Genomic DNA, 24,323 nt, shown 5'->3' with positions numbered 1-24,323 from the left:
ACTGGGCCCTTTGAATTCGCAACTTTAAGGGTCGAATGTTTGTTTTATTATTGTTTATTTGGCCCGGAGCTTGAAGTAATTTTGGGGGTGATACTTACTGAATTTGCTTTTAGGTCATTAGCGAAAGAATGCTCCTTCAGGCTACTATCGAGCGTAAAGCACGCACCTGACGCCGTCAACACTCATCAAGAGTATTGACATTTTACACAAACCCTTGATTTTTACGGCAATGGAATGGGTTGTATGAGAAGTCATGTATATTTTGGCAGGGTGTGCTCGGCGTACCTGACTATCTCTGCCGGCTGAGACAAGGTGATTTCCCGACGGCAATGGAGCAAGCCACATGTTGAATATTTCACTTGTCTCAGGGAAGAATTTGTCACTCCTAATATGAAGCCATTTCAGTACCAATGGCATTTCCCCTTGTCCTAGGGGGCGTTTTGATCGACACGCCTCAGGTACACCGTGTTCTGGAGAATACTCAAGCGCGTCTAATACAATCTCTTCTAGAATTCCCCTGGATCGATAGACTTATATAAACCCGTCAGTCGGTCTTAGCATGTCGTGGTTCAGCCAAGTTGCTTGCGCAATAGTGGTAGGCCGAAGTATAACGTTCAGTAGTAACGAGGGAATCACTTTGATACCTACACGACGACTGAGCTACTAATCGGATCAGCCAAAGTCATCGCTTCGGATCGACCAAGATGTTGAACCGCATTGTACTTGCGGCCCTTGTGCCGGCCATTATGGCCAAGCCTATCGCGTGAGTTTCCATAACCGATTCATATTTGGGCATACTCTAACAAGACCAGGCAACCGAGCGAACAGACGGCAACAAACGCAGCTCGTGCAACCACTGGAAGCGTCATATACCACGACAATGCACCCAGGGTTATAGCCAATATTGCGGACTACAACACAACCGGTATGATAGACGCCGCAGTTGAAAGCCACAAGGCTGGAATGGCAAACAACGACGAGCCTGTACCTAGAATAAATGACCCAGTGATGAGGGCCACGCGAACGCGGATGGCTAATCACCAACACACCCGACCGACCGCGATCAACGCTGTACCGCACGTGGTCGAGAGACAGATCGCTTTCAATTCTACCAAGGCATCTTCACTGTTCGGCAACCCACACCCAGGTTCTTCCTCCGCCAACTGGGCCGCTTCTTCGGCCGCTGCAGTAGCTTACGCAAGCGATCTTGCTAACGCCATAGCCGAGGATCTCGCATTATTTCCCCCTCAAAAAAGGGAGCCCACGGTAACACCTACATCTAGTATGCGCCCAAGCACCAGCGGTTCTCCAACACACAGCTCGGCCAAGCCTGCGCGAACTTTTGCGAGCTGTGACTGCATCAGCGAATGCGCCGATGAAGATGGAAAAGCCACACAGATGATGTGCATGGAAGACTGTTCCAAGTCATGCGATGGCGACGATGACGGCAAAAATAACAACTTGTTCACTTCTCTCCAAACAACTCTCAACCAAACGCTCGGCCTTAGAGATATCACTCCGATCACCCACACCCATGTTCACGAACCCAAGCCTGTCCACGAGGTCGCCGCAGGCGAAGAAGAGGATTATGAAGCCTGCATGAACAGCTGCAAAACCCACAACTGTCAGCACTCCGAAGTTGGAATTTCTCTATCGCAATGCGGCGATACTTCCTGCGAAGATGCATGCGCAAAGCACAAGAAGGGCGGCGCTGACAAGGTTATCTACAAGAAACACGTCGAACCCGTCCCTCACCGCACAGCCAAGACTCACCCTCCACCCAAAGCCGTCGCACCAGTTGAGGCCGGCGCAAAGGGAGATGAAGAATACGAAGCATGCATGAGCAAGTGCAGCACCCACAACTGCCAGAACTCTCAAGTCGGAATTGACATCTCCCAATGTGGTGATACATCTTGCGCGGACTCTTGCGCCCAGTACAAAAAGACCAAGTCGATGGAAGCTCACACCGCCAACGTATTCGACAAGAAGAACGTCGTGCCCGTCGCCAACCACGTCCCACAAAGCCGCAAGCCAGTTCCCGCTAAAGCACACGCCCATGCCCATGCCCCCGCTGTCGAAGGTGCCGCCCATAGCGAGGAAGACTACGAAGCCTGCGTGAGTAAATGCAAGACGCACAACTGCCAACACTCCGAAGTCAGCATCCGTTTATCGCAATGCGGTGACACCTCATGCCACGATTCCTGCGCAAAGAAACACAAATCCGGTGCCGCCCAGATCCACTCTGGCCCCAAAAACCCTGCACACGCTCCAGCCCACGCCCCCGTCCACGCGCGTGGCCGCGTCGGCGATGACGTCAAAGCTGAAGCTAAGGGCGTGAAACCCGTTGCCGCTGGTGGCCACAAGGAAGACTATCAATCCTGCATGTCTAAGTGCAGCACGCACAACTGCCAGCACTCTGAGGTCGGAATCGACATCTCGCAGTGCGGAAAGACGTCTTGCGAGGATGACTGCGCTAAGTACAAGAACGAAGGAGAATTCGAGGTCGATGTTAAGAAGGAGCACCCACCGCCTGATCCGCATCTAAACATCCCCGTCGACGCACCTATCCCGGGACCGCACTCACGAACCAAGGCGAACACGGGTAATGTACCTGCTGTAGCTGCGGTGCCCGAGGTCCCGCCTGTTAGAGATCTGCCTAGTACCGAGGCGCATAAGAGCACTGAGTACGATAACTGCATGCAGAAGTGCAAGACGCATAACTGCCAGAAAGCGGATATCGGACTTGAGGTCTCGCAGTGTGGTGATACGACTTGTGAATCTGCTTGTGTCCAGTACAAAGCTGATGCCGGTGGACATGTTGGGCCTAGGGCGTAGGCTGCTTGAGCGTTTTGATTCACGCTTTTTGTAAGTCTTATCATTTCTCATCCTACATGCCAAGTTTCTAACGATATTTCAGGATTTCCACCCGTGTTTTACTACGTTTAAGCACCACCGTTGCTGGTAGCATTGTTCCTTTTTGATTCATCAGCCATGTGATTTTGGAAAATAATATTTTTAGTCTCAAAAGCCACCATATCGGTCCCTTTCTTCATGACTGATGAATCAACCGGACGAAATAACGGAATTCTATCTTGTCGTTTAAACTTATTAGGAATTTGTAACCGCATAGTAGTAGATGTACGTTGGGAAGCCTTGCATTATTCATTACATGTAATTCTAGTTAGCTTCTTTCAATGTTAACAATATGTTTCTTTTGCTCAATCAACCATTATCAAAGCATTAATTATCAAATCGGGTTTCTTCATTTTGTCGGCAAATGATCGCCTATATATCAATATCTATCCCCTTTTCATTTGCCCAGCCATCTCATCTCATCCCTAGCCGAGAGTAGTCTCCTCCAGGCTCTTCCCCGTCAATCTCTGGAACACCTCCAGGTACCTCTTACTAGTCGCCTCCAACACGTCCTGCGGAACCTCAACACCCTCCTTCCCCTGCAGCCCATTCTCCGTCAACCAGTTCCTCAAAAACTGCTTATCAAAACTCTCCTGGTCCCTCCCGGGTTCATACCTATCCTTCGGCCACATCCGCGACGAATCCGGGGTCAACACCTCATCCACAAGCACAACCTCATCCGTGACCTCATCAAGGCCAAACTCGAACTTCGTATCCGCGATAATAATCCCTCGTTCCGTAGCGTACTCCTGTCCCGCGATAAAGATCTTCAACGCCAATTCCTCGATCCGCTTCGCGTACCTATCACCCACAATCTTCGCAGCTTCTTCTTTACTTATATTCTCATCATGTTGACCAGCCGGCGCTTTAGTGCTAGGAGTATAAATCGGACCACCGGGTACCGCATCGCACTGCTTCAACCCCGGCGGGAGCCGCATACCATGCACCGTGCCCTGGTCTTTATACTCCTTCCAAGCACCCCCCGTAACATACCCCCGAACAATCGCCTCCAGCGGGAAAACCTTTAATTTCCGAACCTGCATACTGCGATTCCGAATCACCCTAGCCTCTTCGATTGTAACGTTGGACGGTACATCCGTAGCCAAGAAATGGGTGCGTAGCCCCGGTACCCGTTTCGGTAGTTCATTGAACCAGTGTGCGGAGAGTAAGGTCAGGATCTCGCCTTTATGCGGGATTCCGTTCTTCATAATAACATCGTAGGCGGAGATGCGGTCCGATGTTACGAAGAGCAGGGTGTTGTCGTCGACGTCGTAGAGATCGCGCACTTTGCCTGTCGCGAGCTTGGGGAGTGAGGTTAGTATCACTTCTGCGAGGGCTTGGTTGCTCATTTTCGCTTCTTTTTGTTTCTTGAGCGTTCTTAGATGTTATGCGACTAATTTTATTCCCGAGGATTGAGTGTTTAAAATAGTGACGAGTTTTGCGATATGATGCGACAGTCGGATGATTAAATACTTGTATGAGAAAAAAAAAAAAAAAGTTTCGCTAAGACCCTTCACTGGGTTAAATGGATCGGAGTAAATCGGAGTCTGTTTTTCAACTTTGACTTTGTACTTATTGGAATAAGAAATTAAAAATGAATTAAATAATGATTATATACCTAGGTAATTTTATACTAAATGCAATCGTACAAATCAGTCAAACATGGAAATATTTGCTCTCGAACAAGCTCGAACGAGCCCCGTCGCAAATGTATATCGAGATTCTTCGTCCCCACATTGTGTATCCTACTTCGCAAATATGACGTATCGTATATATTAGGTAAGCCAGGTATGAACGGGCTTGAGCAGATATTCTGTGTGACTTCGACGCCGACGTTTTTTACCTCGATTTCTAGGAAGAAAAATCCCATCCATGAGTGAACAATCGTATGCATTCATAACTACAAACTACAAACTACGGCTGGTAGTCTCACTCACCTTAGGGTTACGGATGAGATGATAGCTCATACCGAACACTACAGACAATGACTACACGGTAACTTACTAGGAATAATACACTTCCCACTGACTTCAGTAGAAGCGCAAACTGGGAGCACCAGGCCGAAGGACTAATAATTGAAGTGTGAAAAAGAAATGAATTCCAATGTCGAGATGAACTTGACCAATACACCATAACATAGACGCCAAACTCCATGCAAAAAAAACCAATAACCAGAACAAAACCAAAAACCATAGCCAGACACAAAAAAAATCCCAGAACCGAGCACAAGAACCAGACACCATAGCCAAAAAACCAAGAACCAGAAACCCGGAAACCAAAAATCTGCATCCAAAAAACCAAGAAACAAGACCAAAATCCACAACCAAAACACAACACCAATACCCAATACCATACATCCCCTCCCATAAACCACCTCCAAATACAAACAAACGAACGAACAAACATGTATCCCAAAAGAGCGTACCATCTAAACAGATAACCAAGCATAAGCGAGACCAGCGCCAACAGTCGCAGCCGCGACGGCAACACAAGCGAGTGACTTCCAGCCGAATCCAGATCCTTGTGATTGCTGGGGCTCCGCGACAGTAGCTGATGGCAATTGACGAGCAGCGTACAAGTGTTGAGGAGCAGGTAATGAGTGCAATTGCCGACAAGCAGTGGATAGAGAAGACTGTTGTAGAGAATGGAAGTGCTGACGAGCGGCTGAAGGAGTGTCGGATGTAGGATGAATGAAGTCGGTAGAGTCAGAACCAGGTCTTGCCATCAATTGCCCCACGACGTCTTGAATATCGGCGGAGGAATTGTCAGAAGAGCCAGGACCAGGTTTCTTGGGATTTGGTCTCAACCGCCTCATTATTTCTTGAATCTCGCCAGTGGAACCAGTAGAGGAATCGGAAGAGGAATCGGACGAGGAAGAAGAGTCGGGATCAGGGTTTGGCATCAGGCTCTTCATGATATCTTGAATCTCGGCAGCGGCATCGGCAGGGTGATTGGCAGAGGGGCCGGTAGGAGAGTCGGAGCGGAGATTTGGCCTCAATCGGTTCATAATGTCTTCAATATCTGTCGAGGAATCGTCGGAACAATTGTCGCCAATAGCATGATCAGTTCCATCGTTACTATCGCGGTCGGTGTAAAGCCGAAGGAGAGAAGATAGCTCCGCGGATTGGTTGGCAGACTGGTTGGCAGATTGATCGGCAGGTTGATCGGTAGGCTCATCGGCGGGTTGAGAATGAACGGACGCGTCCTTACCGGGCGCAGAAAGAGGGGGCAGATTCAATTTAGTGTATTCATAACCCCGGGCACGTCTCGCTTGAAACTTTTGAAGGAGAAGCCAGCGTTCGAGGAGTGTATCATCCCAAGGGATATCATTCAGTTCAACCCACGAAGAAAAGGAATCTGAGCTCCTTGAGCGAGTGGAGTCCCCCGAAGAAGATGAAGAGAATGAAGATACAATGTCAACGTATTCGTAGCGAACGGTATCAGCAGTGTCACTGTCTGTTGAAAGAGTGGAAGTGGGGGATAGTGAAGGTTTCATATTGAGGATTGCTCTGAGCTTCGCTTGGAGTTCTGGAGGGCAATGCTTGAATGGATCATGTCTTGGCAAGTCTTCACTCTCGTATGTAACGTCTTCAATTTCCTGAGAAGGAGAGTCCCAATCGGACCAGGTCCAATTGTGGCGATCCATCTGAGGTTTGAACATGCGTGGTGACCAATGAAGGGGTTGATCTTTCAAGTGCGGGTTTTTAAAAGGAGTGTGAGGGGGACCAAAGGGGTCAGGAAGAGCGAAGGAAGAACGAGTGTTGGTAGAATGAGTGTGAGTAGAACGAAGGTGATCAGACTGGGTTGGTGTAGAGAGAATGTGGGTAGCTAATGGACTGGCAATGGTCTGCTTGGGAGTAGGTTCAGTTACCAACGGGACAGTGGCGACTGGCTTTGCCTCAGCTTGGCCAGTACGTCTACTGCGTCGTGGTTTCTGTTCCGTCTTGTTAGCTGTTCGGGGTTTGGGAGGGAAGAGGCGAACAACGCGCAAGCCGTTCTTCATGCGAGATGCTATTGGTGTGTTAGCATAGGGGGTTACGCGGGGCCGAGAGAAGGAGTGAGCAAAAGAAAGGGTAAAGACTTACGAGTAACTTGATGTCCACACCATTTGGCAGGAAGAAGCATCTTGGCTCTATCGCACTCCGGACAGTCTGAGCGACGAGGGGGCTTAGGGGTAGCCTCGAGGCGCGAATCCCGTCTCATATCACGGGCACCAGCTTTGGCAATGGCAGCGAAATGGGAGAGGGGTGATTCCTGGCGTACTTCCCGTTTTTTTTCACGGGCACCAAGAGCGAGAAGAGTAGGGGAGACAAAGTGATCCATGGGGGGAGTGGAAGGAGTACAAGGAGATGGACCAGGGATTGAAAAGGGGGAACGGATAGGAAAGTGGATGGGAGTGCGGATGGGAGTCGGGTTGCGAAGGAGAGGTGATGGAGAAGGGATGGGGGTACGGGCGGGACGCGTAGGAGTGGTGATTGAAGATGGACTCGGACGCGAATGAATAGGGGTAAGAGGAGGTGGGAGGTGAAAAGGGGGGATATCATTGTGGGACCTAGTTAGCCCACGACTGCAAGCAGCCGACGCTTTGGTAGGAGTGAATTGGCACATTGTGGTAGAGTAGTAGCAGTGTGAAGAGTAGTGTGTGTATGGGAAGAGTGATGGTGATGAAGAAAAAAAAAGGAGAAGGAAGAGGAGAGGCAGAGCACCAGGCGCGAGAGGACGCGGTTTGGGGAAACGGTCTCAAACTCTATCACTATAAACGTAAAATGATGATATAACCACTGATAGGGGCATAATCAGTAAAGTGTTACTGTGCTTATGTGCATTTATTCCTGGTACTAATGTGGTTAGTTACATTTTAGATACTTCTTATATACATATTCTCATACTGAGGATCGACGAGGAGAATCACTGCCAGCAGCCATTGACAGGTGCGTAGTAAGAATAGTATTATAATAACTAAGTCATGATGTAGCCAGAATCATATTAAATTATATATCAAGTTTCTGTGAAGCTGTTTGTGTTGGTGATGGAGATATCGATGAAAATCCGATCGTGGAGGTCGAGGGGGCGCTCGAAGGACGCGACTTGGGATCTCAGGCTCAGAATACCTATCAATTGTATGTCAGCGCGCGAATTAAATAGATTGAAACCTGGTAAGATAAATATACAGGTTATTTATATTCGATTAATGATATAAATGTCTTGTGTAAGGATGTACGCGCGGTGACCTAAATAGGGGGTGTGTTGGCTAGGGTCGACAATTAAGGATGAAGTTTTCAACATGTTCAATCGGGACTGGGTATTTTAGCATTACCAAAATTCAAATTATGGATCCTAGCACCGTCTAGATTGCATGGGAGAAGAAGGGTAGGCACATCTTGATGGCGCGGCTTTCTAAGGGGGTGACTACCTCTGGGCCTTGTTAGTGATGACTTCCTTTTTTCAACGACTTCACAACAGCCCGCGATGGTGGCTGTACCTTATACAATATTATTATCTGGCATATCAATTGTACCTAGGTACCTATAACAATAAACCCTAAGAAACCAAACAAGTCAACATCTCTCGACATTCGTCATTCACAACGAGACACTGTTGAAATCCGAGTATGGGATCTCTCGTTGCCGCAACTCCCAACATACCTTAGTCCGAGCAGGGCTTGATATTCGACCAGCCGATCCTCTATTATCGCTGCGAAAACATATCCCATCCGTCGGACGACGCTCGTACATCACCTACGACATATCCCGATCCAACCCACTTGGAATATCACGATATTTGGAACATATCAAAGAGAAGTCGACCAATACACCGAAAAGGGCCCTGGCTTTCAAGAAAAGTGTGGTATTTAAAGAAGCAATATTTTAGGAACTGAATGATCGAGCCACGTTAGAACAGGATACTCGCACGTCAGTCGAACATCCTAGTTCTAGTTCATAATCAGGACAATGATGTTACAGAACCTTTGCTAGACCCAGCTCCTACAAGTAGCAGGGTATATCGAGCAATGACTTTCCATCCTTCATTCAAGCCAATAGTTAAACCATGGCCGGACTTATCAACCAACCAACCGTTCCAACCTCACAATCAGTTTCGATTTTATCCATCCAAGTATTCCACCGAATTTTTTTCGATCTGGCGTCGTTCGAATCGCGCTTCGGCCGCTTGTCGCATGTCGTCCTCTGCATTCAACTTATCTGCCGCGGCAGTCGCCGTCTCCTTGATTAGGATTCGTACTGCACTCATGAGTAATTTATACCATCCGTTGTGGGGCTTACAGCGCTTTTTCTCGCACATGCCGCGAGTAGCCGAGTCTCCCTGGAGATTGGGGTCAAGAGGGGTGTCAAGCTTGCCGGCCTTAAAAGTAGCTTGGCCTTCGGGGGTCTCGAGCCACTCTCCAAATTGGTGGCGGACGGAGACAGTGTCAAGTCGCCAGTCGTAACCGCAGCTCTCTTTAGTAAATTTGCCGGCTTCGATGGCGAGCTGTCGGCGATGATTGGCCCAATCTATGAGCTGCATCATCTTCTTGTACTGCACGATCTCGTTGCCGAGGGCTAGGCGTTCAGCCGCGGAGTTCTTTAGGAAGGTCTGTTCTTCCTCACTGAGAACGCCTTCCTGGGTCGGAAGTCCGTTAGACCAAAGACTCTGTATGTTACCTGTGTGGAAAATATTAGAATTCGATTCGATTTCAATTTTATTAAAAACATAAAGACAGAATTAAGACGGGGATGGGATGAAAAAATAATAAGAACGTTAACATACCAAAGGGCTTGTCACCTAATTTCCAACCACCTTGTTCAGCTGTGTTGGTGAGAAGACCGACGAAATCTCCCTGGGTAAGAACTTCTATGGCCTTCGCCGAGGCAGCTTTGGTAGGTAGAGTGCTGATCATGGAGATCCACCATGTGTCACAGTGGTCGTTGCAGCAGAAAACACTTCGCTCTTTTGTCGATTTAGTGTATAATCGAGCCGCATTTCTGCAGCCCTCCAGGGAACAAGTCTTCTTGTACTTGGTGTAGTTTCGAATCCCATCCGTACAGTTAGGGCAAACAAAGCGCTCTACTAGCTTCTCACCAACCTCCTTGTCGAGGTGGACGCACTCGCCATGGAACCAGTCTTCGCAGACGTCGCAACTTATCATCCATCTGTGATCGTCTGGTCCGCGGCAGATACAGTACGGACCATTGTCGGTTTCGTCATCTGAGCTTTGGTCTTGAGCAGCACCGTTGGAAGATGCATCCTTCTTCGAATTCAGCTTTGGCTTAGAAGCCCTGGCCTTTTTGGGTCCTTTCTTGGCGGCTGTGCCTTTCTTTTTTCCCTTCATCCTATTCGAATCTCCTTGTGTTGGGGAAGAGGAGGGTGGTTGTTTCTCTTCTGAATCCGATTTGGATTGGCCGTGTTTTGTTTGTTCTAAATGTTGCTCCGATTTTGTATGCGCGTCTCCGTTTCCGTTGGCGTTGGCGATGTCACCACCAAACCCATTGCCAGAATGCATGTCCGTGCCCCCCATATCAACGTCGTCACTAGGCATCCCATCCGCCGTTATGCGAGGATCCGCCATTGTGAAAGAATATGACTGGTCAATTTCTCACAGGGTACCGGGCAGCTGAATAAAATGGCCGAGTTGATAGGCTGCAGCCTACGATACTGAATACGGGCCGTATATAGGTATTTCAAAGTATCCTTCCTTAAAAAGCGTCGCGGCCTCACTCATCAAGACCATCACCTTCGAGTTTTGATGACACCAGCATTTTCTTTTGTACTATATGAATGGTTGTGATTTGAATAGCAGGCGTTGAAGTTATTCACAGCAAGCTTATGAAATTCGTAACTTCCAGTTAATTGCGTCTCAGTCCATGATTAGACCAAAAAGGGATATCAAGCATTGTATTCAACAAGGGGGAAGTTCCAAGGTTGTGGACGATGCTTTAGAGGGAGTACATGTACAGGTTATGTGAAGGTACGCTAATTGGGGGCTGGTAAGTACCTCCATGTGGCGTTTAGCCACCGTTATCGTATTAGCGATAACGATAATACTTGCACTGTATTCATGGACTTAATACGCTAAAACTCCACTGCCCCTCCACTAAAGTAACGCCTTCAATCTTATCTAAAATACATGCTTGAATACGGGCTTAAGAATATTTAGGAGTGAGAAGCCATGATCGTGAAAAGGATTTATCTAGTTATTAGAGATCTAATTTTGCTTTCTGTATTGTGTTCGCGTTAGGATGCCCTCGTTTTATTCCTTGAATAGTAGATCATTCTTGCTATTGAAGACTGGTTGCTTCGCTGTTGTCTTAGTGTGACTACCAACTCAGAACACCAACTTTCCCAATAGATATCCGTTTTGATGCATCAGTATCGAAATGTATTTCCATTAATATTTTAGTTACACACCCAGCAGCGTACTAGTAGCCCCATACATTAAACTTCTTCTTCATGTCCATGCAACAAAACACGGAGCACAACGAAAAAGAGGTGGGAAGAAGGTTCCAAAGATTTGCCGGTCAGTTCCGCCCCTGGACTGAAGCTTGAAGATACCTCCGAAATGGCAAGCATCAAGCTCATCCTCGAGAATTCTTGAGCTCTCGAGGATACCGGTCGCTCGGCCCGCCGTGCCCCCGCCACGACCAGAAAAGTTCAGGGGAAGAGGTGAGAGGACGAGGGAGAGCGGCCTTTTATAATGCTTCGAGACAGGGGGTGCTTGGTAGATATCCGTAGCACTTACCTTAAGTGAAGGCGCTTTTGGGAGGAACGACGTTATTGAAGTTTAAAAATTTGCGTAATTGCCTGGCTTTTGGCTGTGCGGCCTGATAATATGGTCACACGAGACGAGGGGGAGTAGGCGCTACTTCAGAGGGTGGCAAGTACCCTAAAGAAAGGGATGTATAATACGAACTAGAGGAAAGTGCTCCTGGAAGAGAAGAGTATTAAGTTCTAGCTCCACAGCGACTGAGAATTTAAAAAGGAGAGATTATCGCGATACCATATACCAACCCATTGTTGTAGGAAAGTACTGGTATCGAAATCTACAAGTGCGTTTGGTTCTCATAAAAACTGCACAAAAACTTGCACTATGCGACGTGGCTTGAGTGGTAATATCGCTCATTGGAATTAATTAGGTTAAGCAACTGTAAGAAATATTTGTGTCCTTGAGTTCGATGCGAACACCAAGGAAGTATCGTCAATCCCTTCGACCATCCATTTATATATAATAGGTACACACCTGGAACACCATCCGAGGTTTGGTATATGCGCCCGAATTAGTAGTGGTATCTTCCGTCCCAAAACGCCGCCCATCGTCATATTTTTGCATCATTTCGTCGCATGTCCCCCACATACCGAATTTACATATATACAACTTCTTTTTCTTTATAATACTCCCCGATTTAATTTATAGTGCATAATTCTCGGTATGTAAGAAGATCTCCTCTAGTTGAGGATCACCCCAGATCTCTGCTTGTAACCTTGCGACCGTGTTGGCGACACCGACACGCATGCTTGGCGGCCCACAGACAAACACCGCTGTTCTCCTACCCAAGATACCACGGCCATCTGGACCACCCATCGTCCATTCCCGTAACATGTACCCAAGGTCCGGGCGACCATACTCAACACTCCAACCTCCGTCAATCTGATGCGGCACGGGAAATGCGAAGCGCATAAGACTCTTTTGAAACTCGGTCGGCGTCTCTGGGAATCCAAAATCGAAACCTGAAGGTGGACCAAATGTCGATGTAGGTCTTCCACTTGGTTGTTGGTTTGGCAAATTTGTTGTACAGAGATGAGCGAACTCGGGTGGCCTGATCACGTTCTCTTGAGAGCCATCTTGGGCATCTTCAGCATTAGGAGGAACCCTTCGTGGTGATGGAGGTGCCAAGTTGAAATGCGGTTGTTGTTCGGGTCGTGTGTGGAGTGGTGGAAAATGGAATTCTCGTTTCGGCTTATCTTCAGGATAACCATTCGTTGTGTCCGGGACAACTGCTTGTTCGCGATCTTCGGTATCACTTTGATCTCGACCTTCGAGCCTACGGAGCGACTCCTCTTGAGCCGACAAGCGATTCGAAGGTGGCGGGCCTTGTGGTGGTATATGATGCGGTTGCAGGTACTTCTGTTGAGGAAGGGCGGTGATTCTGTCCTCGTCCTCTGCTCGCAGCTGGCGCTCGTAATCTACATTGCCTTGCGCTTCATCCCGGATTAATTGGGAATTACGTTTTGCGGCAACGTTTGTTACGAAACCATCCAATTTGTCGTGGAACATATTACTGAGTGGCCGCGGTCCTCGTTCTCGGGGGGCTGGCATATGAGACTGTCTCTTAGCAGCAGTAACGAAGAACTTGCAAGTCACGCTCTCTGGTGGTGCGGAATCTCGGCAAATACGTAGCTCTTCTCGAAACCAATCCATCGCCTCGAGTCGCTTCAGGGCCCATACAACAACCACCTTCTTAGTGATAGCCTTGCCATCGCGCATTCGTTTGATCAAGTTTAATAGCTGCGACATCAACGCTGTCACACCACTCCCACCAGCAATCAAGATACATGTGTCGAACGCGGCGAGTTCACGACGCATACCACCATATGGCCCGTCGAGATATGCCCGATATGTGTGGAATGGTCCTTTCTCAATAGCTGTCTCAAGAACTCGTCGAGTGAATCCACCGTACGGCTTGAATACTAGAGTGCAGTCCCTATACTGCTCGCCATATTCTGATGGGAAATCCTCGCTACAGAGTGACGAGATGGTGAACGGATGGTTGTCGAAAAATGAGATACCAGGCATTCGCAGATATACATACTGCCCAGGTGTCCACTTCATTTGTGTGGGGATTGTGATTTTTATGGCATTTTCAGTCATGAGGGTGATTGCCGCTTCGTCTCCTACCAAGAACGACATTCGCCATGGCTTAACCCAATTGAGCTTGAAAATTCGGAGAAAATAGCAGAGTACCCAAATAGCTATCGTGGCATATAGATAATCCCATGATGCCAGATAGTTTTTGGTGTGCCAGAAGAGGCAACCGAGGTACACGAACCCAACGGGCACGTGAAGCGTGACGAAGACTTCATACGCCATCCTGCGAATAAAAGGGAGGGAAGCAACACATAACCAAATCAGAGGTACTAGGCACGCGATACCAGTGCCATAGATAACACCACTTCCTTGGGGAAACAACTTAGAAAAAACAGCCATACCACCGTCGTCCCACACCGGCTGGATATAAAACGGGATAGTATGAACGAGGACGAGGAAAAGGCAGAGATAACCTGCCCATCGGTGGAACACGTTAAGTCGCTCAGGTCCGATTCCCGTGATGAGTGTGAGCAAATTGGCCTTCATGCTCGTCGCAACAATCCAAGGGGTCATGGCAACGGCTATCATACCCGCTCGGATCGCTACCGGAGGTGAACCATATTGGATGCTATCCCAATATAGGGGTTGCTTAAGGAAGACATATATCGACACGAACGCCAATGCGACGAAACCGACCGTCAACACAGCAAGCGATGAAAATGTGAATCGGTGTTTTCGCCATACGATATCTGGTATCGGTCGGTAAAATACCCATCTGAATAACGCGAGCGCATCCAAAATTGGGCCAACGGCAGAGAAATCGGATTTTGGCTTGAAGTCTTTCTTCTCTCCTCCGGCGCCTTCTTCGGGAAAGAATTGTCTTCCAGTTTGGCCAGTGTGCATGCCTGTTGCCAACGCGTATTCGGGATCGAGGGTGTACAAATCCCGATAGTGTTGTTCCACCTCCTGCTTATATATTGCCTGTCTGATCTTGTCTTGCCACCAATGCCATATTCGTACCAGCAACACCAATCCCATCAACGCCAAACTGAAATATGTCCACCCCAAACCATATTTCCCCGATTGACTCCATGGATCGACTGTGTTCGCTTCTACCAGGCCTGGTGGGCTTGTTGCTGTCAATGGGATGTATATTCGTTTCGCTAGCTCGGAAAGCGTCCTTGTTGCCCCAGCCATGGCTGACGTGACTTCGGGAGCCATGGTTAGGGTTGATAGATGAATGGTATCGACGCGTTTACTGATGTCGGACGTCTAATGCCTACTGCACCAACCGAGTCCGGTCCTTAAGCGTGTGAGAATGCTTGAATCTCACAAAACTTTGAGTCGCCCTTATTTTCGACTGAACTACCTTCTCGTGCTACATGAGTTAGGATTGATGGATATATTTTTTACGTATGGTTACTGTGAGAAAGTATTATGGAAGGAATTGGAACGAATGAAGCCTTATCACGCGATGGGGAATACCAGACTCCCCAATTCACCGGATTAAGAGGCTAGGAAAGACAATAATATCGGCCATTGAATAGATCGCGAAGATCTGACGACGACGAAGAGAGAGAGTAGAAGAGACCGGGCCGATACAGAGATGGGCGCCGGAACGCCAGGTATATATCGGTGCAGACCAGGATCGTCGAGGTAGGGTGGGGAACTTGTTCCCTTTTTGCCAGGTACAACGTGCGGCGGGTTGACAGTCTCGTCACACAACTACTACATTCGGGTTTGCGATCTCCTTGCAGCATACCCAATAGGAGTTTTGCGAGATTGACCTCGTGGAAAAGCAGGCGGGGCTAATTCGACCTCCTACCGGGGCCGCCAGACCGTTCAATCAGGAACCAGTACGGGCTGGTATGGATAGTAGTCGGTTGAGAGGTTAGACCCAGCGGTTGGCCGTCCTTCGATATTGGCTGGTCTGGAAAATGAGATTTGTTCCCCCGCAGAATGCAGGTCGCACGGAATAAGCGTGGGCGCTAGAGCTTTGAACAATTGTTTGAAGCTTGGCGGACCGTTCTACGCTACCTTTGCTACCTTGACTACCCTATCTCAATCACCAGGGTCCTACCTATCTAGTGTAGTGTAGGCGACGGGAAGATTGCCGTGCCGATACGTTGGCAAGGATCCATTGTTCTGTGCTAAGTTGTGCAGTGCATATGCAGCTTTCGCAGAATGCAGATCCATCCACGAACTAGGTGGCGCTTCTCTTACCTTGTCGCTTACAGGCAATGACCGAACCGAAATATGGGCGGTCAGGGAGGTCAAAAGATACCGCCTAGGGGGCTCATTTCCCCAGTCTTCACATGGCTGTACGTCTATTAGTGGAGGTATGCATGTTGGTGAGAACAACATGTTGAGATTTCATCGATCTTGACCCGTTCAGACAGCACACCCCAAATTTCCCCCAATTCTCCTCCGACGAAGTGTTACACGAAGAGGATTCGCCCTCGAGATAAGCTTTCATCCTAGGAAATCCTTGCTGTAGCTCACGACAGGGTAGTAATTCGGCGATTCGATTACTCTCCGAATATTCGAGTTGGTCTACCGATGAGCCGCTGTAGCCAGATGGCCACCTCAAAATGGCCGTGTTGGTTCCATTGATTGATTTGATGATTTGGCAACCGAACGAGTTCTGTCAAATGGCGTGCGAAAACAGCCATATTTTCCCCTAGGGCTCAGTGATATGAACAGGGGATACCGTCCTGGGGTGGCTTGGGATGACGAAGCAATCGGATTGGAGTAAAAGGAACGAACAAGTGTCAGGCGCTTAACGGCGCGTCCTGATTTGCTCAATCGCTCACCACACAACCCCACCCTGGTGCCAATAGCATAATACTGGCAGATGAAAGATTTGGAAATCAATCAAGCAAACTTGTCTTCTTTCGGATCCGACCACGTAAGGTGACGACTTTCTTCCCTATGGTGTCTGTGATTGTGTGATGAGACTATTAACTCACACTGATGCGTACCAGACTGTCGGAAACGTACAGCGGTAAAATTTGGGCGATGCTCGTCCATACATCGAGGATATTGGGGGCTGCCCAAAAAATCCTGTACTTCCGAAGGTGGAGGCCGGAAAGATGATGACCTCAGAATTAATATGCCGGATCGCGAGCAGAACCAACTGGAATTCGAGCTTTGATTAAGCTGAAAGGGAAGGCTTGACGCCCCCAATTACCCATCCTCTGGTATCGAAAACGCATCGAGATTATTGGCGAATATGACTTACATAGCGTGGTGAATTTCAGGTAAGGAAGAAGGAATACACGTAGGATCCCGCCCGAGCCGAGCCAACCGATGCGATTTTACCGTGAAGATCAATTGGGCATTACAGTGCGGCATAAGTATGAAATTTCGCCATGCTATGCAGATCATTCAAGATTCCAGGCGAGTACCAACACTGGCATAACTTACATATAATAAGGGAACAAGTTATGCACCGGATGAATATCGGATCGGGGGTAAGTACCAAGTACATATATTGAGGGTACGTGATGTTCAACTTGCACTAGAGTCTGTTCATAATTATGAGATTCAACTACTTTGAGTGGCTAGGGGGAAAACGATGATGAAGGCATCTTCAGAGAGAAGATCTAATTGTGCTTATGCGTGGGAATCGACATAGTACGTATCATATTTCACATCTCGTCATTCACCCGAGTCAGATAGATAGCTAGTTGAGTACGGGTTGTTGCCATATTCATTCAGTAAACCAAAGTCCTACATTATGCACCCGATCGTGGTAAAGTTGTATATTTTCTCTTTACTCCAAACTCATGTTCAGCTCCGTGCCTTTCTCGCTCGCTTTCCTCTCATGGGGATATTGTGGTCTCCAAGTCGAGCTCATGTAGATTGCCGTACTGGCCAGTTACCACGCGCCTATATACCGAGTTCGACGTGGTTTTGTTGGTCTTCATATGCCTTCCAAGCCCATCTAGAGCTAAAGGACTACTACCACCAAGAACCTAGGCATTTAGGGTGCAAGAGTTCGCATAGGAGTTCCCACCCGTGCTGTATCGTCGTGGACTGCGGCGGCGTTGTATGTGCTGTTAGGGACGCTATCTCGACATCCCTGATGTGGTCAAGAGCTCTGGAGCCTTATCACGTCAGAGCATATTCGCTTAGGCTCGTAACTGGTATCCGGGTTCTCCGTGTAGAATGACAGCTCAATGCTAAAGATAGACGTGCTGCGATGACGGTGGAGGAAAACATGTCCGGTATGTCCTCGTCGGATACAACTCTCGGCTGCAGCAGCAGGTCGGGTTTTCCGAGGATGCACACGACTTTGTCGTGATTAGTTGGGACGTTCAGGGAAGGTAGCTAAGTATGTTGCCTTGCCCGGAAGTCGGTTTAGAATGAGGAAAAGAATTAATGTGGATAAGGTATGTGTCGTATACATAGTAGTGGATAGCGAGGATGAGATGGCGGTTGTTTCTTGTCAAAAAAATTGCGTACTCTCGGCGATGCTGCCAGTCGGTGTGATATAGGCTGATTTGCGCGCATTAGGCAGAGCACGAACAGTTCTTCAACATTAACCTGTAGGGGCTACAGTGGGTGGGTTCTGTGGTAGGAGTGAGAGTTGAGGTTGTCTCAACGGTCTCCTCCGATGTCGTGGTTGATGCGTCCGTGGTAGGAATTGAGGACATATAGGTGCCAGTGGGGGTCGACCGAGGCTTCAGCGAGTTGAAGACTAGGTTATACCCAACGAAGCCGAGACTCCCACCGACCTGTGCGCAGTAATTAGTTACCTCAAGAAAAAAGAGTCTCGCAATTGGGAAAGGCGTTATGTAGACGTACATGTCTGAATGGTGTAGACGCTTGTGTCAGTAGTTAAAGCCATACGAAGGGATACATCCTGGGAAGTATCGGAGGAACTCCTTATCGCCGATATGGAGGCATGGGAATCCTTAGAACAAAGAAGTCATTCTTGTATGTATACGATAGCTTCCGTAGCAGTTACTTGCGATCTCCTCGCGCAACAACAGAGTTATTAACCCCCTCATATGGTTAGTGTCATGATAGTCTGGTTAAGTCTTTGATAAAAGAAGAATTATTATCCCAATTCGTGGTCCTTGTGTAGTATGATAAAAAAAGAAACAATAGTAAAAGAAAAGTAACAAGGACCTAAGAAGGTGCCTGAATTAGTATGTTGTAGTCGTACGTATATATTCTACTCTTGGTAGATGGTAGGATAGATGATTATGAATTCTTGTCTATTTGAGGTGAAAACCGAGAGCTAACTACCTATCTACCATAAAAGTATCAATTATATATCCTCAAGTAAGAATCATTATTATAGTTACCGAAGTATAGAAAAAGATTGCGTATATGTAAAACTGCGTTGTTATACGTGAAATTTGAGTACAAGCAGGAAACATTATAACTAAATGCAGAACCAAATAAGAAATAAGGGGGTAAATGCGTATTCGAATAATCAAGTGGAATAACCAGCAAAGAATACGTACCTGATCAAGTGATAACGACGATAGCAGAGAGTTTCTCCTACGATTGAGTTTATGTCTCCCGGTGAAGAGCACCTTCCTTCTCGAACACGTCTTCTGCAATTTCAGACGCGTCCCTCGTTTTTGCCGCGTCTGTACCCTGAACCTTTCTCAATTTCTTTTTTCCTCTTTTTTATTTTCCTGTAAACCGATGATGACCTTATAGCCCTAGTTCTTTCAATTCTCCCCAGTATCGTTAAAGATTCGATGCGCACCTTAGAGAATCTTGAGACCAGATAATTTTTATTCTCATCTTCGTCCCGAACCCCATCCATTGTTTGATTCCAGCCTTAGGATTCATTCGATACTGCCAGGGCGTGTAATGAGCCCACTATTTTCTCATCATGTTTTATAGTCACGAGAGTATGTTCCACCTCTTCTGAAACTGATACCTCTTGCTAATGTGGTGCCTCTAGTCCTGACTAATCACCAATATGGTGTTTCCACCATTTGGTAAGTACATACTTGACTTTGAACATTTGGTCTTCGCATCTCCCATTCGCTGGTTTAGAAAATGACGTATTGCCTGTAGCTAACTCTGCCAAGGCTCATCGCCACCGTTGGGACAGGCACGAGCGCAAGGAGAGTATCGAAGAAGGCTATCCAAGCAGTCGATGTAGAGAAGGCATGCGGAAAGATCATCGAGCCAGGAGCACCGGTCGCCCTACGACTTCAGGGACAGCTCCTCTATGGTGTGTCGCGCGTTTATAATGAGCAGTGTAGGTACATGTTGTCAGACCTACAAAAGGTTCAGATGCACATGCATATGCTGTTCAAGAGGCTCAATGGAAATCAGCTGGATCCCGACGCTGGCAAGACAAGGTAAGAACCTTCTATGGCTTTCGAGGTAGGAAACAAGCAAACAAAGACATTGTTGACTTCCTTTTTAGACCCGAGAACCTTTTAATTATGAACGATCCTGACTTTGTTCCGGATATGCAACTTCCCCAATTTGATCTCGATGCGATACTCGCTGGCAGCCAAGCAACTCAATTGACCAACAAGACGTCTTCTCAGATGTCCCCTCTTGATAGATCTTTCCTTTCAGTCTCGGACAGTCCCGCGCAAGGATTTGACCTTCGATTCGAACTCGGTCGCTCAGAGTCTCCCTCCCAACATAACTCGCCGTTTGGTGTTTCCTCTTCACACAAACCGGGAAGCGCGCAGCACTTACTTCTCGATCAGGACGACGTATTTGCCGAACCGGTAGATTGGGGAATGGAAATTGACGAGGACGGAAACATCATTGAGAGAGCGGAACCTGTCATAGTCCAAGACGAGTTTGACTTGCCCCCTCTACCGCTAATGGATGACGAAGCTCAGGGAAGAGCGCTTCCAGATCAGCAGGATCAACCAAACGTTGACGAGCAAGGCAACGTCATCATGGAAGACGCACAGCCAGAGCAGGCCGGACCCGTTCTAGAGCAACGACCTCGATTCAATCAGATCGCCTTCCTCTCCGATGATCAGCAGCAGCAGAATCAGCAGGCACCTTCGCGACGAAAGAGAAAGCCTCGCGGGATGAAGATTGATGAACGAACGCAAATTTCGAGAACTGAAATGAAAGGTTTGCAAGACAAATACCTGGAGAATTGCGGTATGAAGAAAGTACGACCGACTACTGCGGCACAGGCAAAAGCAAACGCGATGCTCTTGACGTTTGGCCTTGGTCTGGCAAATATTGGCCAGAATATTGGTGTCCCCAGGATGGTACACCCCCTCGCCCTTGACTTCTCTGGCGATTCGCTCTTCACTGCGTTTACTGGACTCCAGGTACCGGACCCATCCCGCGGTAAGCGCCGATCCGCATCCGAAGCCATTGAGGACGACGGAGAAGAGGCACGACGAGTTAGACCGCGACTCGAAGGCGGAGTCGACGAGAACCAGCTGGGTCACGATTTGGAGAATGCCGACGTCTTCGACCAAGATGCACCGGCCATCCACAGTTCCCCCGAAGTCGGCCGAGAAGCTCAAGCGGCCATGTCCGACCACCTATCATCTGCTCTACGCATGCCTTGGAACCGAGGTTCCTCCGCCATCCCAGGCTCTTCCATTCGCGGTTCCGCCCAGAAGGGCCGTATCCCATCTAGTCCTTTAGGAGGTCGCCGCGCTGGCCAAGATGCCGTGCGCTTCAGTGACGACATGAATTTCGCTGCTGGCCTACGTTCAGACGACGATCCTTTTGACGGCTATGAACCCGTAGATGCACCCGCGGAACCGCCTACGGACGAGGCGCAGAAGCAGAGCGGATGGAAACCGGTCGATATTGAAGGACATAACTTCTTTTCATTCATGGGTTCCGCTGTCCGTGAAAACGGCGAGCGTCGCCAAGACGATGACTTCGATGTAGACCGACGATGGGTCGCATTTGAAGATGTATTCGAGCCTCGAGAGACACCGCGCGACACTGCCGCCCATGCCTTCTACAACGCTCTGTGCCTCGCGAATAAGGGCAAGATTGAGCTCGACCAAGACGTCAACCCTAAGGAATCGTTTGGCGGAATTTGGGTTGGTATGAAGATGGCGGAGATTGATGCTCCAGCTGCGGGTGCCGAGTAACACAAAGATTCATGCGAATATCGGCTCATTTACTTCGTCTAAGAATTTTCGGTGGTATTTTATGGTTGATGGCTTCACCAACATCACACTTGCGACTCTTTTCGACTAAAACTCCGATTTCCTATCTGCATTGCCATCGGAGTTTCCGGGGAGGATTTAAGAGGGAACTAAAGCAAGGAAGAAAAAAGACGGATTTGTGTTGTACGATATAAACGGCTCCTCAAAGCTAACTTTGCTTACGAGCTAAGCTTAGGGGAGTACGATGAATGGATGTAAGAATTGCTGTATGTTGGACTCAAAAACAGGAGATGGATGGATGGATATTGCGATGCTTATTCGCAATTCTCATTTCGAGATAGATAAATACCCACTAGGGAAAGATCTGCTTTTTTAAGCGCTGATGTACATATGCTGCGGTACATGGCCTGAATGCACCGAAATGATTTACAAATGGTATATCAATCTTATTACCTATGATTTGTGTGATGTCTTGGCTACCTACATTCTAATTCGCAACCTAACTCCTAAATGCATATAGACAACTTAATCATAGGCGTCATCATCTTCAGCCATACCCTCGCGGTCTTCGAAGATCATGTACTCGTCTTCTGGAGTCTCATCGCCCATAACTAGCTTCCATGCGTCTTTGACTGCGGCTAGACAACTATCATCGAACGCAAGGCTTAGAGACCGAGAGGGAAACGCGAAGGTACGAACGCTCCCATTTGTTGTGCAAGACGGTTCTCGCGCACTCAGAGATTGCTCGTATTGCACTTTATACAAGCAAATAGGCGTTGAGCCCTTTGCATGAGCAGCAGCAGCGAGAAGAGAGTTTAACGCTGTCTCGAGCTGCTGTGCGGACTGAGATGTTGAGAGACTGGTCAAGTAGATTACACCTATAAAGATAGCGATGGTTAGCTAGGCTATTCCACTATGGATTTTTCATAGAATATTAGATGATGGAATTTGGTGCAATCAGTTTGTCAGAGGTTGTATTCGTCAAAGCATAGCTCAGACAATGTAGATAAGTATTCGTATTTGTTGGATCATCATAACACCATTATAGTAAGGGAAATAATCGGAGAAGAGGAAGTGTGAACTTACTTTGACCAACAGGACATTCTCCTGTTTCGCTGGAATGTACCAGCGCGTAAATCGGATTATTTGAAGATGTGGAGTCTTCAGCACCCGTGGATGAGCCAGCTGGAAAGGCTACAACGGCTACTGCTGGGCTCGGTCCACCCTCTGTGGTGACCTCAAATAAAGTCTGTAGAGGTGAGTTGACCACTGCGATCAACCTCGTGCTAGTCTGTGAGCCGGGCGCAGCCTCACTTTGCGACTTCACCAGTTTTGTCGTCTTAACAGACAGATCGTTTGATAAGTCAAGAGTGATTTCATTGCCATCAGAACCATCCTTGACCTTAGCCTTGGTATCAAGCATGTAAATGCCGCCACCAACGGCACCAGCACGGCACGCCACTTGCGCAATCTCCGAGGAGCCACCCCACTTGGGATACACGGCACAGAATCCAGGACCAAACAAGCCCATGGAAGTGAGATGACGATGGATAGTAGCCAAACCATCTGCAACCGTCACATTGCCATCTAGCGTCAAAGTGAGAGCGAGGATATACTTTTGCAGATTCTCATCTAGCTTGAATTCGCTCGCCAAGAACTCTGAAAGCGGTTTACTCTCCTGACCCTGCCAAACCGACTTCTGTTCATCAGAGTCGTATTCGATGACGAACTTGAGGAATTTCATCAATGACCGCTTCGACTTGACCGGTATGGAGCGCGTAGCGAATACGTCTTCGCGACTGCTAGGTATTCGGGCTAGCTTCGGACTGGCATTTTCGTCGTAGACAAAGAACGAGCCGACGGCTAAGAACTCGACTTGTCTGTAGGCTCTCGATGATACTAGCTGCTCCAATAACTTAGAGCGGGTGTGTATGATTTGAGGCGCTAGGGCAAGTGAATATGCTCGAGGGAAGGATAAACCATGGTCTGCAGCTTCGGGATGCTTCCAAACGCTAGCGTTCTTGAAGATGTTCTGTGTTTCCTTCGTCGACTCATCCCCGGTAGTCAATCCAGCATTAGCGGCTGCCCAATTGTCCGCCTCTTGAAGACTAAAAGCTGCTTCATGCTCGCCATAGAAATCATTCGGGTCGAGATGAAGGATACGTTTCTTGGATCTCGAGAGGGCTCTTCATGGATCGCCGGAAAGCGGGCTGGGTCAGTCAGATCAAGCTCCCATTATTGCCACTCATGTAGGAATACATATTAGAGAAGGATTTGCTTACAGAGCCAGTAGCGACTGCGACAAACCTGTGCCGCAGATCACTACGTCCCATGGCTCTTCTCCCAAGGATTCCATCGTGGATAAAAAGGGAAGAAGATTAGAAAGGGTGTTTGGGTTCGCCGAAAAATTGTTGCAGGAGAAAATGGAGCTACGAAGTGGAGCTTGGTTTATCTAGATCGGCACACAAACGCCGAGGTTCCGATAATCCGTGCACGGACCTCTACGACACCTAAAATTAAAT

The 24,323-nt window shown here is 48.1% G+C and overlaps 7 protein-coding genes across 7 annotated transcripts; 2 read left to right on the top strand and 5 right to left on the bottom strand.

Moving 5' to 3' along the window:
- Positions 1–704: 704 nt before the first annotated feature.
- On the top strand, positions 705–2,835 carry F4822DRAFT_425169 (uncharacterized protein; the record flags this gene model as incomplete). Its single annotated transcript, XM_051460290.1, has 2 exons — positions 705–763; positions 813–2,835. The coding sequence occupies 2 exons, from the start codon at positions 705–707 to the stop codon at positions 2,833–2,835; spliced, it is 2,082 nt and encodes a 693-aa protein (XP_051317725.1).
- Positions 2,836–3,238: 403 nt separating this feature from the next.
- F4822DRAFT_389015 (phosphoribosylaminoimidazole-succinocarboxamide synthase) lies at positions 3,239–4,615 on the bottom strand. Its single transcript, XM_051456941.1, has one exon. It carries the CDS (start codon positions 4,260–4,262, stop codon positions 3,339–3,341), a length of 924 nt encoding a protein of 307 aa, XP_051317724.1. The 5' UTR covers positions 4,263–4,615; the 3' UTR covers positions 3,239–3,338.
- A 131-nt stretch (positions 4,616–4,746) lies between these two features.
- F4822DRAFT_389014 (uncharacterized protein) lies at positions 4,747–7,369 on the bottom strand. The gene has a single exon (XM_051456940.1). It carries the CDS (start codon positions 6,914–6,916, stop codon positions 5,342–5,344), a length of 1,575 nt encoding a protein of 524 aa, XP_051317723.1. The 5' UTR covers positions 6,917–7,369; the 3' UTR covers positions 4,747–5,341.
- A 1,008-nt stretch (positions 7,370–8,377) lies between these two features.
- Positions 8,378–10,990, bottom strand: F4822DRAFT_389012 (uncharacterized protein). The gene is made up of 2 exons (XM_051456939.1): positions 9,679–10,990; positions 8,378–9,572 (listed from the first exon to the last, which is right to left on the bottom strand). The coding sequence occupies exons 1-2, from the start codon at positions 10,475–10,477 to the stop codon at positions 9,016–9,018; spliced, it is 1,356 nt and encodes a 451-aa protein (XP_051317722.1). The 5' UTR covers positions 10,478–10,990; the 3' UTR covers positions 8,378–9,015.
- A 1,014-nt stretch (positions 10,991–12,004) lies between these two features.
- Positions 12,005–15,477, bottom strand: F4822DRAFT_110121 (ferric reductase like transmembrane component). Its single transcript, XM_051452451.1, has one exon. It carries the CDS (start codon positions 14,930–14,932, stop codon positions 12,314–12,316), a length of 2,619 nt encoding a protein of 872 aa, XP_051317721.1. The 5' UTR covers positions 14,933–15,477; the 3' UTR covers positions 12,005–12,313.
- Positions 15,478–19,568: 4,091 nt separating this feature from the next.
- F4822DRAFT_425164 (Rec8 like protein-domain-containing protein) lies at positions 19,569–21,783 on the top strand (the record flags this gene model as incomplete). The annotated part of the gene is made up of 4 exons (XM_051460289.1): positions 19,569–19,587; positions 19,641–19,677; positions 19,771–20,046; positions 20,115–21,783. 4 exons carry the CDS (start codon positions 19,569–19,571, stop codon positions 21,781–21,783), a joined length of 2,001 nt encoding a protein of 666 aa, XP_051317720.1.
- A 438-nt stretch (positions 21,784–22,221) lies between these two features.
- F4822DRAFT_389001 (GDP dissociation inhibitor) lies at positions 22,222–24,202 on the bottom strand. Its single transcript, XM_051456938.1, has 3 exons — positions 24,084–24,202; positions 22,888–23,987; positions 22,222–22,679 (listed from the first exon to the last, which is right to left on the bottom strand). The coding sequence occupies exons 1-3, from the start codon at positions 24,155–24,157 to the stop codon at positions 22,327–22,329; spliced, it is 1,527 nt and encodes a 508-aa protein (XP_051317719.1). The 5' UTR covers positions 24,158–24,202; the 3' UTR covers positions 22,222–22,326.
- Positions 24,203–24,323: the final 121 nt, after the last annotated feature.

The sequence above is a fragment of the Hypoxylon trugodes genome (assembly GCF_022578975.1).
Source record: "Hypoxylon trugodes strain CBS 135444 unplaced genomic scaffold F4822scaffold_2, whole genome shotgun sequence".
Lineage (NCBI taxonomy): Eukaryota > Fungi > Ascomycota > Sordariomycetes > Xylariales > Hypoxylaceae > Hypoxylon > Hypoxylon trugodes.
Note: the sequence above shows the minus strand (reverse complement) of the source record. Positions and strands in the feature narration are given on the sequence as shown.